This window comes from Anticarsia gemmatalis, chromosome 8 (assembly GCF_050436995.1).
Source record: "Anticarsia gemmatalis isolate Benzon Research Colony breed Stoneville strain chromosome 8, ilAntGemm2 primary, whole genome shotgun sequence".
Classification (NCBI taxonomy): domain Eukaryota; kingdom Metazoa; phylum Arthropoda; class Insecta; order Lepidoptera; family Erebidae; genus Anticarsia; species Anticarsia gemmatalis.
In genome coordinates this window covers 241,072-255,303 of record NC_134752.1, presented here as the reverse complement: position 1 = coordinate 255,303, position 14,232 = coordinate 241,072, and the positions used below count along the sequence as shown (strand labels likewise).

The 14,232-nt window shown below is 40.7% G+C and overlaps 2 protein-coding genes across 5 annotated transcripts; both read right to left on the bottom strand.

Moving 5' to 3' along the window:
* Positions 1–2,641: 2,641 nt before the first annotated feature.
* On the bottom strand, positions 2,642–7,292 carry LOC142974812 (ecdysone oxidase-like). Of its 4 annotated transcripts, none has more exons than XM_076117342.1 (5): positions 7,084–7,292; positions 6,633–6,667; positions 5,623–5,767; positions 5,167–5,273; positions 2,642–5,072 (listed from the first exon to the last, which is right to left on the bottom strand). In XM_076117342.1, the coding sequence occupies exons 3-5, from the start codon at positions 5,747–5,749 to the stop codon at positions 3,534–3,536; spliced, it is 1,773 nt and encodes a 590-aa protein (XP_075973457.1). In that variant the 5' UTR covers positions 5,750–5,767; positions 6,633–6,667; positions 7,084–7,292; the 3' UTR covers positions 2,642–3,533. The 4 variants fall into 4 exon arrangements, with proteins under 4 accessions (XP_075973457.1, XP_075973455.1, XP_075973454.1 ...); XM_076117340.1 differs by having other exon boundaries at positions 5,167–5,300; positions 5,623–5,783; positions 7,084–7,291; XM_076117339.1 differs by having other exon boundaries at positions 5,167–5,300; positions 7,084–7,291.
* A 1,044-nt stretch (positions 7,293–8,336) lies between these two features.
* ENGase (cytosolic endo-beta-N-acetylglucosaminidase) lies at positions 8,337–13,365 on the bottom strand. Its single transcript, XM_076117132.1, has 9 exons — positions 12,882–13,365; positions 12,340–12,488; positions 11,662–11,810; positions 11,237–11,385; positions 10,684–10,849; positions 10,301–10,564; positions 8,916–10,219; positions 8,701–8,812; positions 8,337–8,475 (listed from the first exon to the last, which is right to left on the bottom strand). The coding sequence occupies exons 1-9, from the start codon at positions 13,208–13,210 to the stop codon at positions 8,458–8,460; spliced, it is 2,640 nt and encodes an 879-aa protein (XP_075973247.1). The 5' UTR covers positions 13,211–13,365; the 3' UTR covers positions 8,337–8,457.
* Between the last annotated feature and the right edge of the window lie 867 nt (positions 13,366–14,232).

Below are 14,232 nucleotides of genomic sequence, written 5' to 3'. Positions count from 1 at the left end.
TAGAAACTTTTTTGACAGTACATTCTAAATGGCAGATGTCGATAGCTAGCCGGTTGTCGGCAGTCGATAGTGGTAGAGAATCGAGGTACTGTACACATCTTTCAGCCACAAACCTTGTTATCATACAATAATAGTCGCCCGAAGCAAACTACGTACCGCACCCCTTTGAATGGAATACCTTAAAAGAATGGCTAGTGACAAAAACTATAACAGTCCTTTGCCGAACATATTGACTTGTATGAACAGTAGGAACACAGCACAAGTAGGCCAGGTGTTTTATAAAAACCAGTAAATAACCTCGCTAAGACACATGTGTGGACTTTCTAACGCGTGGCGGTGCAAGCCGGCGCGGGCGCGCAGGCCGGTGCCGCCCGGTACAGGTGCGCACGCGCCCCTTGCGTTTCGCTCCTTCCGGTGCTAGCGTCGCGGCTTACCGGAAGTAGGCTAGTAAGACGGGATGTTTAGAAACAAGTGGTTGGTTGATAAAAGTTGACAGTGTAGATTAAGTGTCAAGATTGTTTTATTATATTTAAGTAAGTATGTATGTATAGTTTTCAATATTAAAATATCCCAACTACCGCATAAAACCCTGTATTCTGCAAATGTTGTTTATAATATCAGTTATCGACGACATCCGAACGATGCCAATTTCGTTGCATATTTCAGAACAGCTGACTTCACAACCTGTAGTAAAAAATATTTATCCATAAAGTTAAGCTGTGGTAACGTTGCAAATATGCTATTTGAAAACATAGGTAGATTTGCAGTGATACTATAGATCAGTGGTTCCCAACGAGTGATCCGCGGAAGTCAAATTATGGTGCGCGAATGATTTTAAAATTTTTAGGATGATTATCAGAATTTATTTGTAATGTAGGTACTAACATAGTGGTCCCTGCTAACAAGAATAATATAAAGGTGGTCGGACTAAGAAAAGGTTGGGACCCCAGCTATAGATGGAGGTAACAAATTATTCTAGTTTAAAGATTTTTAGCAACAGGGGAAATGTGCAATATCGTCCTACTTAACCCTTTGGAGACTTGCACACATCATTCATAAACGAGTTCAAGCAATTTCCACACGTGAAAATAAATTCTAATCACATTCAATTAATTATACCAACAATTAGCATATTGTATTGCAACTGCATTACAGTCTAATAAGGTTATCGTTTCTCCCCATCAAAGGTGTGATGCGTAAGTCGACGTAACGTTAACGTAACCTGTCGCGTTATGGTTCGTTGTGTGACATGAATAGATCATCAACTCGTGAACTGTTATTATGTAGACTGTAATGTCTAGGCGGTAGTGTGTACGACTGCTTACTTCAAGGTCTCGGGTTCGGTTCACGGGTTAGGCAAATTATTATTGATGTAATTGAAGGCGGTACCTAGCCGATTGTCGATATTTGATAGCAATAAGAATTGCACCACTTCTGCCAAACTTATTTGAGGTGCCCAAAGGCCTTTGACATTGTTTAACCACTGTTATCTTAGTTAACAACAATTGGGCCCACGTTTTACGTGCCCTGCGAAGCACAGATTCGTGGAACACGTTCAACTCAATATAATAATACCACTAAGCAGCTACCTATCTATAGAATAGCATTGGCGCAAATGTCTACTAAGTCATAAGGTCCACTAGGGCTTAGTACATACATTCGGTTTAGCATTAATCGGCTTAGCCGGCAAAACCGAAAATGTGTCTATGACCCGATCGGCACAAGCCGAACAAATGAGTCGTGTTGTTCAATAAATATTGCCGAAGCAACCTAATGCATCATTAATATTATAATTACTATCAATTATTATCCGTCAGTATAGTAGTGTCAATATGGGCGGTGCAGTGCTGGTCACTTGATTAAGTAACGTGAGGCGACATCCTGGTTCAAGCCGCGGAGAGAGTACCGCGTCTTGCGCAACCGATCAACTGTGACACTTGATCGATGTCTGCCACTCCACCACTTATTACTGCGTAATGATAGCGGATTGAATAATAATCTATTAGCTATCGGTAATGACTGCCTCTGAGTCAGTAGTGTATCCAACTGCTTATCATGAGGTCTTGGGTTCGATTCCCGGTACTTTTAGTGTTTTCTAAGTTATGCTTGAATATTTGTTGAAGCGTTCCTGTGTGACAAGATGAGTGGATGTGAATAAAGCAAACGAAGTTTATTAACTGCACGTTTGGCGCAGTGGTTTAAGCGGTCACCTCGCCGTAACAACCGTAGCGCCGCGTGTGGTGGGTTCGAATCCTACCCGGGACAAATCTTTGTGTGATGAGCACGAGTATTTGTTCTGAGCCTGGTTGTCAATTTATCTATATAAGTATGTATTTAGAAGTATATAAGTATGTTTATCAGTTATTTGGCTACCATAGTACAAGCTCTGCTTAGTTTGGAATCAAATGACCGTGTAAGTGACGTTCTCTGGTCTCTGCCTACCCTATGGGAAGAAGGCGTGATTTTATGTATATTTCTCAATAGTAGCCTGGAGTTTAATGACGTGTCCGGTAAATGGCAATAAGTTTGCCTCCTATTACATGAAACTGACACTGCTAAAGGCGAAGGTGGTAATTGGTATCTATCTAAAATCCCTGAGGACGTTGCAGAATAAAAACAGTATCAAAAAACCTTAATTTTTGTCACACACTTTATTCGTGAACTAAATTAAAAGTACTACAATCATCAATACAATTATACGCAGAAAACATTAAGTGTCATAAACAGACACAATACTGAACAATTTTTTAGTATTATAATATGATTGACTTTTACAAAATATCGTTTTAATATTTAATCTTACGGTACATATCTATCTATATACGATCAACTTAATGATCACAGATACATTTTCCTTATTATTTAAATTAACTACTTTAAGACATATTAAACTCATTAAAAAATATACTAGTCAAAATACTGGTATTGTTTTCATGATAAGAAACAGACGAACATACAAACTTAGGCTTGCTTTTCTCCTAGGCTGATGTTGGTCGAGCGTACAAATAAGCAAACTGCTTTATGAAACATAGTGACGCGTATGAGCGTGTAGTATGTGACTGACGCGACGGTGCACTTGACTGACGTCAGCATAGAAGGAAAAGAAGTCTATCTTATTGATAATGAGGGACAGAGGATGTAATGCGAACAAATTGGAATGTAAATTTTATTTGTTAACATTGTTTAATGTGATAACGATCTTATTAGGAGCACGATTCTAACTTGTTCCCGTCACAGCTTCTGTTGTAAAAATTCAGGTCAAGTAATTATATTATCTTACATTATTCTATTGTGTTTCTCAACAACTTAAATCGTCAAATCGTTAGACACACGTATTAATTATTCCTTACAACTAACACACAAGCATTCACTGCATAATGTCACACAAATAAAAGAAAATTCATTTTATATCAAGTGGCTTAAAGTTAAAATCAAAACATAAGTAAACTACAGGTCACAAATATTGACGTCGTAGTCGAATTATTCATAGTCAAATAAAAATAGGAACAAATAGTCATTAAAATTATCGTGTATTAAAAAATTACATTGTACTTGACCTTAATAAAATCAGCTGCTTTCTCAGCGATCATGACGACGACCGCGTTGGTGTTGCCGCGGACCACGGCCGGCATCACGCTGGCGTCCACCACCCTCAACCCCTCCACGCCCTTCACCTTGAGCTGAGCGTCCACCACAGAGCCCAGCGCCGCGGTCCCGCCCGCGTGCCACGCCGGCAGCGCGTACTCACGCACTTGACACCTCGCCGCCTCCGTCACATCGTCTATCCCGTCACACTTGTCCCACACGTCCAAAACACGAGCCCCTTGACCTTTGAAGTATGTGGTATTTACTAAAGCCAGAGCTGCTTTAATAGCTTCCACATAACCTTCGTAGTCAGCCAAGTTGCTGAACGCACCAGAATATATCAGTGGCTCTTCCATAGGATCACTCGAATTCAGTCGCACTCTGCCTCTGGACTGAGGTTTCAAATGCACTACTGCTAGAGGTATTAATTCATGTTCTTGATTTTCCATAACTAGCTTTTGACAAACAGCTTCCTCGTAACCTAAAATACCCTCACATTGATCTACATTCATGCCAGAGCGCGGCAGACAAGTGGGGTAAACTGCGAACTGAGCCACGTTCTGGTCACCTCCATTTTTCGCCATATAAACACCCATACTATCAGAGTAAGAGAATACCCCAGAAAAATTGTAAAGATATTTGATAATTTCAAAATATTTGGCTGAATCTTCCATAGTGCAGGTCCCATTCTTAATCGCTAAGTAGTTTAAGATCATGATGTGATCGTGAAGGTTGTCGCCTACTGGAAGATTTTTGATGACATCTATACCCATTTCGTCTAAATGATCTTTTGGACCTATACCTGAAAGCAGCATCAGTTTGGCCGTGTTAAAAGTGCCGGCTGATATGATAACTTCTTTGTCCGCGTAGAATTCCACTTCGTTTCCCTCCGACAGAGCGCTGACGCCTATAGCCGTGTCGTTCTCAATCAGTATCTTGGTGACGTAGGTGTCGTTCAGCACGTACAGGTTGCTGGTGTGCACCTTGTTGAGGAGAGCCGTCAGACTGCTATCTCTTCGGCCATTTTTTATCGTATGAGAGAATCGTCCAGCTCCTATCTTATTCGGGTAGGTCATGTCATTCACAATCTCGTATCCTAGCTCATTATATGATTCCAAGAACTTGCTGGTGACAAAGTCGACGTCAGCTCTCCCTGACACGTCTATTTCTCCGTTAGTGCCATGATATTGCATCAGTTCCTCGTCATTGATGATTCTCTCGTCAGTCATGTTCTCTGTCCTCTTGAAGTACTCCAGCACGTTGGTCCAGTTCCAGAGGTCGCCGGCGATGTCTGCCCACTCATAGTAGTCCTGGGGATGACCCCGCGCGTAGACCATGTCGTTGAGGGAACCGCTTCCACCCAGCATCTTGCCACGCGGCTGCACCTGCTTCCCATCCTTCAGGCCTTGACTCGAGAAACCATCGTTGACGGTCGTGAAGTTCCAATCGTAAGGGCTAGATTTCAGTGAGTCTCTGAATCCCGGAATCTGTTAGTAGAATAAGTTTATGGTTTCGATTAATAGACAAATTTTAAAATAAATGATGTTTCTGAAGTAAATATGTATTTTTGAGCTCACTTACAATGGCTTCCTCTGGCGGGTATCCTCCTGCTTCAATCAGTAGCACACTGAACTCGTAATGTTGCGCAAGACGCGCCGCCAGCGTGGTGCCCGCCGTGCCCGCACCCACTATAATGAAGTCGAAGTGTGAACCATCTGAAATGGACACCAGGAATTCAAAAGCAGTTGAATGTTGCAGTAGCAGCGGTCTGTGTCATAAAATAAAACACTTTTGTTGAACACTAAATGTATCAGACAGGAGAAAAGAGTTGGGTCTATATGATGCCGACATTCGATACGAGCTGAAATCGTTTCTATGGTCAGTCCTTCGGCCAAATTGAACCTGGGGGATCGACGACGATGACGACGACTTTCTGTGAAATAAGAAGGAATAGCAGCGGGACATGGATACGTACATTTGTAAATCTTGACGTCTCCTTCATAACCGTTACAATGAAAACGCTATACTGCTACTTACTAGAGACAGGGGCAGTCTTTGGCCAGGGTTCTCCCAGCAGACACTGCGTGGCCGCGAAGAACTGCAGCGCGGCAGCCACGGTATTACCCACGGTAGTGCCGCCGCACGTACCCAACGCACACACCATCTTCACCGTCCTGTCACGCTGCGAATATAACACCCTGTACTACTTAGTACAAACATGAACAATTGTTCAGATATGGTATAAGTAGAATAACGAAGTAAAGAGCACTAAATGCAAAGGACGTGGGTGGTGGAGGACGTGGAGGTATTCAAACTTTAGTACGTCTCTCTTTTCAAAATCAAATTATTTATTTATTTAAGTCAAGTGCTGACAATAATGATAGTCAATAATACAGAATTAATTATATACTTAATTCGGAAAGTAGGGCAAATGAGAAGACCTGGCAAGAAACCCCTGGCCACTCTTTTTAATCGCCAAACGGATTTAACAATATTTCTATTAACACTGCTACCAACACTACCGAACACACTTTGAAATAACATATAAATTAAATCAAAATTCCGTGATTTATCGTCAGTCAACAACTGTTGCCTGATTGCTACTGCTGCTTTTTTTTGGAAAAAAACAAAAATATTAACTTTACACACACGCCAAGGCTCTTTGCTGAGTTATTAGACAATGAGTCTTCGTGCGTCATAAATAAATATATTATCGTTCAAATAGTATGTATTTGTTTCCACACACGTGTCGGTTTAAGTATCTTCAGTAGCAGCTTGAAGGTCCTGACGGTCTGGACGGTCACCGACAGAAGATTAAAATTATTTATTGTCTATTACATAGGGATACAAACATACTCGGCGCTCTAAGTGCATCCAAGGTGAAGAGCATAAAGAAAAACTTAAAATTAAATACTTTATAGATATAGAAGAAAAATAACACTTTAGAGTCCTTTATTTCTAATAACCTTCACCTACGTAGGTATTAAATAAACAAGTAAATAACAAAAGTAATTGTCTTTACATGACCGCATACCTACAGTACTCACCTAATTAATGGAGATAACGATAGGAGGTCAGTCACCTGTAACGACATTATAAACAATTTACCTTACAACTAGTCTCATCTCTAAGTATTAATTATTAGAGTAGCCACATGGCCGGGAAATCTGGGATTTTATCGGAATTCCGTGTCTTGTCCCGTGACAAGCGCGTTCAACCCCTGTGACACACCATATTGCAACTTCAACTTAGTTGCTTAACGCGGCATTGAATTTGTATCCAGGAAATAAACTTTACTGTTTACTACAGAATCAGATATATTTTGAAAACGTGGTAGGTGTATGCACCTTTTCCAATTTATTGAAAATAACTTATAAGTATCTAATAAGAACATGAAAAACTGATGAATCTTGCGAAAAAGCATTAATTTAGCGTACATTTTCTGAACAAATCGTGAAAAATTCATATAATAATAATAATATAGAATTTTTTACGCACCTTTTTTATTTTTTATAATCCTCCATCCATCGTTGTCGCGAATAAAATAGTGGTACTCGAATAAACTGTACTGAATCTTGACCTTAATAGCTCGTTGATAAGCAAGGAGATATTAATTTGACGAGTCAATGGCTGGGTGATGGCGGAAACAACGACGGCGGAAACAAGGCTCTTTTCACGACAGAAATCGCCGCCGAATAAAATAAGAATATCTACCCGCTAGTTTGCATTAATTACAAAATACGACGCAACGCCTGCAAAACGCCTGACCAAAATGTTATAGCAAAAGCACGTTGAAAGTATTTTTACACTCGATTGCTGTAGGCGCTATTGCTGTCTCACAAAAATATATGCTACATTTATTACTGATATAATTTTTTCTAGCTTATACATGAGTACTTCTGTTAAAACAATGACACTGACTAAAAGAACATGAGTGGAAATTACTATCTCATTGATATCGTGTAGTCAAAGTAGGTAATCTGGTGTTATCGTTACAGTTTTACATAATGTATTGTACAATCGGTCATTGTACAACTGATATTATAACTAGAGAAGAATTGTTAACGAACACTTTATACTCAGCGTTCTTATAAGTCTTGATCAGATAAAAAACCGATTGTACCTACAGCTACCTAAGTCCCCCATGACCCTAACAACTTCAAATTAAAATAAATATGTTGCAACAATTTCTATAAAAAGCGCAAACATCGTTGTTTATCTGTTGTTTTCAAAATATTTTATCAATCGAGAGATTTTTCAACAAAATCAATGTTGTAATCTTTATCTGAATTGTTCATCTTTTTCTGTCAATCAATTGTCCATAGTTAAACGGAAAGGATCCAACCCACACTATTAAAACACTCCTTGAAGTTAAAATTTTAATATCACGAAAACAATCCAAGTAAAATTCAAACCCGCCATGAAGTTATAGTCCTGAGTTAGTCCCCAAAGTTAAAGTGGAGAATCAATGACGGAATACGATCTGAACTTTAAAGTTAAATATCTCGAAACTACGTCTGTGTGGGTTGGATCGTTTCCGTTTAACTATGGCCAATTGCATTTAAGATAAACTGCATTTATTTTTGTTTGCATCTGTGCATATGAACTCGTTTTTGGCTAAGATATTGTCACTTTGTCAATGTAACATACGCTTGGTCATCGTGTAATTATAGACTTTCGCTATTTCTAAGCATAAATATGATGTTTCTATTGATAGATCCATGTGGTAAAGTAATAAAACTAATAGCAAATAGATTAAAATATCAAAATACATTTATTCATAAGTATTCGTACAATAATACAAATTACAAAGTATACATTCTTAGTTTAAAACGAGTGAATCAGTAGGTATCTACTTATGGCCGCTCAGCATCATGTACTCTCCTCGCTCTGAAACATACCAAAGTATTTTTTATGATTAATCTGGGTATTATAAAACGGCTGATATATCGTGTGAAACGAAAGAAAGCGAATACACGAAGATTTAAAAATGTACCTAATTTAACTTCTAAACATTACAGTAAGTACTTAGTACGTTTACGAATGAATTCGATTATACTTCAATTTGGCTATTTCAAAGGGATCAACATTCAGAAATATCGTGTGGTAACGTACCGTATCTCTGTGACAGATGCCGAAGTGTCCGAACAAGATGCCGCCCGAAGGCAGCGCCGTGCGGCAGTTCACCGCCGTCAGCCGCGACTTGGGCACGTGCACGACGTAGTACCTGCCACCAACACACACGAATAATACTTTGTCTGAATAACCGTACTAATGCTAACATTAGTACGGTTATTCAGACAAATAAACAATGATAATATGTGACCCACCTGACATCCCAGCCGTCCAAGTTGTCGATGGGCACGTAGAAGCCGGGCTGGTTGACGAGCAGGTATCGACGCAGCTCGTGGAACTCCTTCTGCAGCTCCGAGTACACCGGCGACACGTACTTGATGCCCGACGAGTCCGAGTTGAGCAGCGCGCTCATCTCCACCGTGCGGCCCAGCAGCACCACCAGCAGGTCCTCGCCGCGGGCGTTCGTCATGCTCAGCCTCAGGTCGAGCGACTGGTCCGACGCCTGGATCGTCGTCTTCGTGACCACGCAGAAGATGAGCGTGTCGAGGCACTGGAAGTCGCAGTGGAACAGCCTGGTGGTGCGGTGCTCGGCGCACAGCGAGTCGGACGGGTTCACCCTGAGGCACGCGCCGCCGTTGTAGCTGTCGTCCAGGTACAGCTGCAGGCACTCCCTCTCCTTCGGCAGGTGCGCCAGCGCCCAGCGCGTTTTGGTCTTCGGCTGTTTTAAATTGAGACTGATGGACATGGTGACCAGAGACTGTCCAATACGGTGTGCTCGCGGGGTATCGCTGTCAGAGTGTGACAAGTCTTCCTCTATACGAACTCTCTGCGGTTCGTTCTCGTGGGGGCAGTCTGCCGATGCCTGGTCAGGTGAGTGAGCGGGCGAGTGCTCTGGTGAGTGTTTTGCTGAGCGATTAGGTGAGTGCATCGCCGAATGACCGGGTGAGGTGCTAGGCGACTGGTCTGGCGTCTGCGCCAGTGCCCCAGGCGTCGAAGTCGACGCAATTTTAACATCATCTCCTGGGTTATCACGAGCTATTTCACCCTCGTCCAGTTTCCGCTTCTTGCATATATCTTTTAACTTATCTATAAATTTCCTTACACATTTCTGGTTTTTCTCTTGGGTTTGCGTGGAAACTTCCTGTTGCAAGCCCGTTGTGGGATCAACCTGCGTGTGTTTCTCTGTAAGTTCATCACTTTTAATTTCTTCGACTTTAAAATCACCGGTGAGGTCGGTTATGCTAGAATCGACCTTGACACTTAACAAGCTGTTGTCTCTTCTCTTGGCGAGTTCTTCCAGCAGTTCGCTAGAATTCTTCTCGATATCACTGTGCGCGGAGGTGTCGCGCGGCTCTGACATAACCGATTGCAGTTGTTGTCGACTCATTTGGAAGGAGTCACGGTATCGGATGATGCCCATCTTGTCTCTCTGCATGGAGGTGCGCGAGACGTGCATGATCTTCTCGTGCGTGGAGAGCATGTAGCCATGCGGGCCGTGCGCCGCGTTGGGCTGGTACTGCTGGTGGCGCAGGTTGTACCACGGACATGGCGCGATCACCTGCACAGTGCACATACACAAACATATTCATAAAGCCATAACACCGTATATCTATATCATACTAAATTTCGAAGATCTCACCTCGCCGTACAGGCGCCGCTTCTTGCCCAGTCCTCTGCAGAAGGAGGTCTGGAAGGGCAGGTGGCACGGCAGGCGGGTATTGAGGAAGGGCCACACGCTGCCCCACAGCGCACGGTCGCGTAGCATGAACTTCTCCACTTTATTGAGGTCCTCCGCCATGCTGATGAAGTTGGGGTCCTTGGGGTCGTCGCTCATGGCCTCGTGGGTCCACGCCGGCGCGAAGATGGCCAGCGAACAGCCTTTCGCGTGGGCTACCTTTATAGCCTGATAGTGAAACATTCACATCAATGTACTTCACACACGAAGTAGTGTCATTGTTAAAATGGTGAACTAGATTCCACAATAACATGATCCACAACCGTTTAATTGTGAAGATGGTATACCTCTTGTATGTTGAACTGTCCGCCGCCAAAGATGTTCCTGCCCCAGACGTCGATGCCGATGAAGAGGTCAGTGACCCGGTCGCCGGCGAACTTGACGCTCGTGTCCACGTCCTCCACCGACCACGAGTAGTTCGTGAAGAAACCGTCGCACACGTCGAAGAATGCCCTAATAAATATACAAAGCTCTAATGGTTAACTGGAGCAAAACTTTTAATTTAACACATAAATATTGAGCCAAGTTTGCAAAGAGCAAATTCCAGAGATTGAATTTGCGGGAACATGATCAAGTACGCTCTCAAGCATCAAGTTCTAAAGATTTTTAGTGACCAAAAAAGTGGGTGCATGTTACTGTCGACAACGAATTTGGTGCCGTAAGAGTGTTTTCACACCCAGTTCGTCCCTGATCTCCTAATTGAAAAAGCCTTCAGTATCTTGTATAACCGAATCTTGTCGCTTAATCAAACGAAGACTCGGCGCCCATTATCAGCAACGAAAAGTATCAAGGAAAATGGGTGGCCGGCCTAAGAACTATTCATAAAGCAGCGACACTGACTTGTTCTTCTCATTGAGTCCGTTCTGCCAGTTGAGGCTCCCGTTGACGGTGACGCTGTCGTACCAGATGAGCACGGGGTCTGTCATCTCGGCGTGCATCGTCTTGTGCAAGTACTCCACGAACTGCAGCAACTCGTCCGGCTTTAGGATCTAAACGACAAAAACGCTCTTAAAAATCGTTACTTGGTTAACCCATAGGCGTTTTTAAACTGCTGCATTTAAGGTTCAAGTTGCCAGTAACAAGAATCAGACACTCTTGTGTTACGGTGTTTAGTCAATTTGAAAAATCTGTGTTTATCATTGTGAAAATGAACCTAGTTTTAATTAACCGTCAACACTTTCATAAGTGTTTGTAAGAAATAATGCAATGTCTTAAAATTGTAAACGTGCGGTCAGAAAAAAAATACATAATTTAAAAAAAAAAACCTTATTCTCGATGTTGAGCAGCCAGCCGTCGAACTTAAGCGTCTTGGCTATGTTGACGACGGCGTTGGCAAAGTTCTCGTAGTCCCCCCTCGAGGCCAGCACTTTGTCCCAGAACGATGCACCGTCCGTCCACTCCGATATTATCGTGCCTAATATTTAAGTAGGTACCTAATTTAATATGGCATTCTCTAGTAAACATTTTTTTTAAAAGTGCATGCATTCCATCTATCCCTACGTGTTGCCTCGAGCTAGTTATATTTTTCTCGTTTAGATCGTGTCCGGTATAACGCACCAAATTACTTTGTGTGTCTGAATGTAACCGCAAGCAGCTACAAGGAAATTAAAAAATAATAATAAGAGATCTAGGCGAGGAGCGCAGTCGTCTCCACGAAGAGTGCTGGTCAGTTCACGCTGTCGTTAAGTCTCCATCACCCACATAAAGTTAGTTGGCGTGTGCTGTAGCTATACAAGTCTATTTCGAGTAAATCGTAACTTGGCACGATTCAGATTTTCGGGATACGCAAACTAACATAAACGCTGCCAGAATATTCTTGAAATAATAGTAAGTGCAAGATTCAATCTAATTTAGACCTTTTAAACAGCAGTTATAATCAGTTAATGATGTAGGTATTGTATACCGGCGCGATGTTTATATTTAGAAATATAATATTTACCCACCGATAACCTTAACTCCATGCGCATGTCCGACGTTAATCCATCCCGCTGGAGGTATTGTGATCAAGTGATGACTGAAGTAGCAGAATATATCGATCCCAGCCCAGTTGTAAAACGTGTACTCGTCATATTTCAGTGTGCCTTCTATGACACTGAAATAATAACTCAATTTACCAAAATAAACTACTAAACGGCGAATGCCTGATGAGTGAGGAGTCCGTTAGGAGGGCATACTAGATACTAGAAGCTTTCGATTTTATTTAATTCCACTAGCGAAACTCCGGTAGCTAATAAAATCTTGTGAATGGTAATTTACCACATAAGATATTTATTGAGAATTATTTTTTGTGAATATTATTGCGTTCTTCAATTATATGACTGTTCATAAAATTTGATTTGTATTAACCCGCGATTTCGTATTACCTTAAGAAATATTTTTGTTTCTTGACATCTTAAAATATTTCATCCATTTATTAGGAACCATTAAACAGGTAAGCATTCAAAATAATTTACTAGAATATTTTATAACAGCAAGACATGTTTACCTGTCACTGTGATAACCATTGGCCATATCATGACATACCAGTGTCTTTGGTAACTTTTTTTCTGTTATGTCATATCGTGTTGGAGCTTCCACATCCGGATCAAAATGACAATAATTTTCCGGTTTCTCGAGCGAAGGTTCATAATATTTATTACATTCTATATTTCTTATTACAAAATTACTATGCGGTGTTATTTCTTTACACAAAGTTCGCCAAGGAGGTGGGTTTTCTAGGAACTTCATTATTTCATTGTAGTCATCTAAAGGTTTGCAGGTTACTGGTTCGTTTTTCTTTGCTCGGCCGGAATCTCCCTTTGGTTTTGTCGGCATGTTAAAACTCTTAAATTTGTAATACACTGCTCATAGATCACTACACGATTTATGATTGATAAAACACTTAAATTCAATTGATTATAATAATATTTGGACGAAATTGTTTGTTTACGTCCTATACGTCAGACGTCAACTTGACAATTACCATTATCACATAATGGCGGTTCTTATGAATTGTGCGTATTGCATGTAATCAAATAACTATTGATAATGCGATACTTGGGAATATTACGAACTTGTGTTCGCATGCGTAACTAGATCATGTCAAGGACAGTACGAATGCGGACCATATTGTTTAATGTTCATACTGATTTATTCCTAAACCGTAAGTATTAACAGCGATGTGCCTAAGGTTAAATATGTAGTTTATTTCTTTTTACAGGTTTACAGACCAAATATTAGCATAAAATAGTATAGTATTGCTGATCCTCGCCCTCTTTTAGCAGGATTTGAGTACTTTATTCATTGTTTACAAGTAGAAGTGACATCAAAATATTGCCATAGATACTATTGCTACGACTGACTTTCGGAGTTATACTATTAGAACAGGATCAATAAAGAGTGCAGATAAATACATAGTATTATAGGTTTGAAAAATACCGAGTACAAATACCTACACAGAAATATAATATGTATTTTTTTTATTCATTATTGTACCTAGTACTTAAATAAATTGGTTATTTAACTATTGAAAGATTTGCCGATAATATTATTGAAATATGCATAACGTGTTGTTACAACTTCAATGGAATTTTTATTCCATTACCGTGGAACTATTGTGTTCTAATTAATAGAATGATAAGTAAATAGGATTCTAGAACATAACTGATAAGCTCTGGTCTATTATAACATAGGGTTTTTCCTTTGTTGTAGTTGAAACATTTTAATTACTATGTATATAATATTTACATTATAACAATTTAGCAGAAAACGTATAATTTTATTAAGCGTACGGCTCTTGTTAGTGTTGTCTAATTTCGCATTTCATTAAACTTTCACTTACGTTAAAATTATTAGAA

Excerpts from the sequence above, each read along its gene's own strand:
- LOC142974812 (XM_076117340.1), bottom strand. The coding sequence starts at position 5,749 with ATGGTGTGTGCGTTGGGTACGTGCGGCGGCACTACCGTGGGTAATACC. Across the intron at positions 5,301-5,622 it reads AAAGACTGCCCCTGTCTCTA|ATGGTTCACACTTCGACTTC; the intron begins GTAAGTAGCAGT and ends TGTCCATTTCAG. Across the intron at positions 5,073-5,166 it reads ACCCGCCAGAGGAAGCCATT|ATTCCGGGATTCAGAGACTC; the intron begins GTAAGTGAGCTC and ends TTCTACTAACAG.
- ENGase (XM_076117132.1), bottom strand. The coding sequence starts at position 13,210 with ATGCCGACAAAACCAAAGGGAGATTCCGGCCGAGCAAAGAAAAACGAA. Across the intron at positions 11,811-12,339 it reads GCATGGAGTTAAGGTTATCG|GCACGATAATATCGGAGTGG; the intron begins GTGGGTAAATAT and ends CTTAAATATTAG. Across the intron at positions 10,565-10,683 it reads GACAGTTCAACATACAAGAG|GCTATAAAGGTAGCCCACGC; the intron begins GTATACCATCTT and ends TTTCACTATCAG.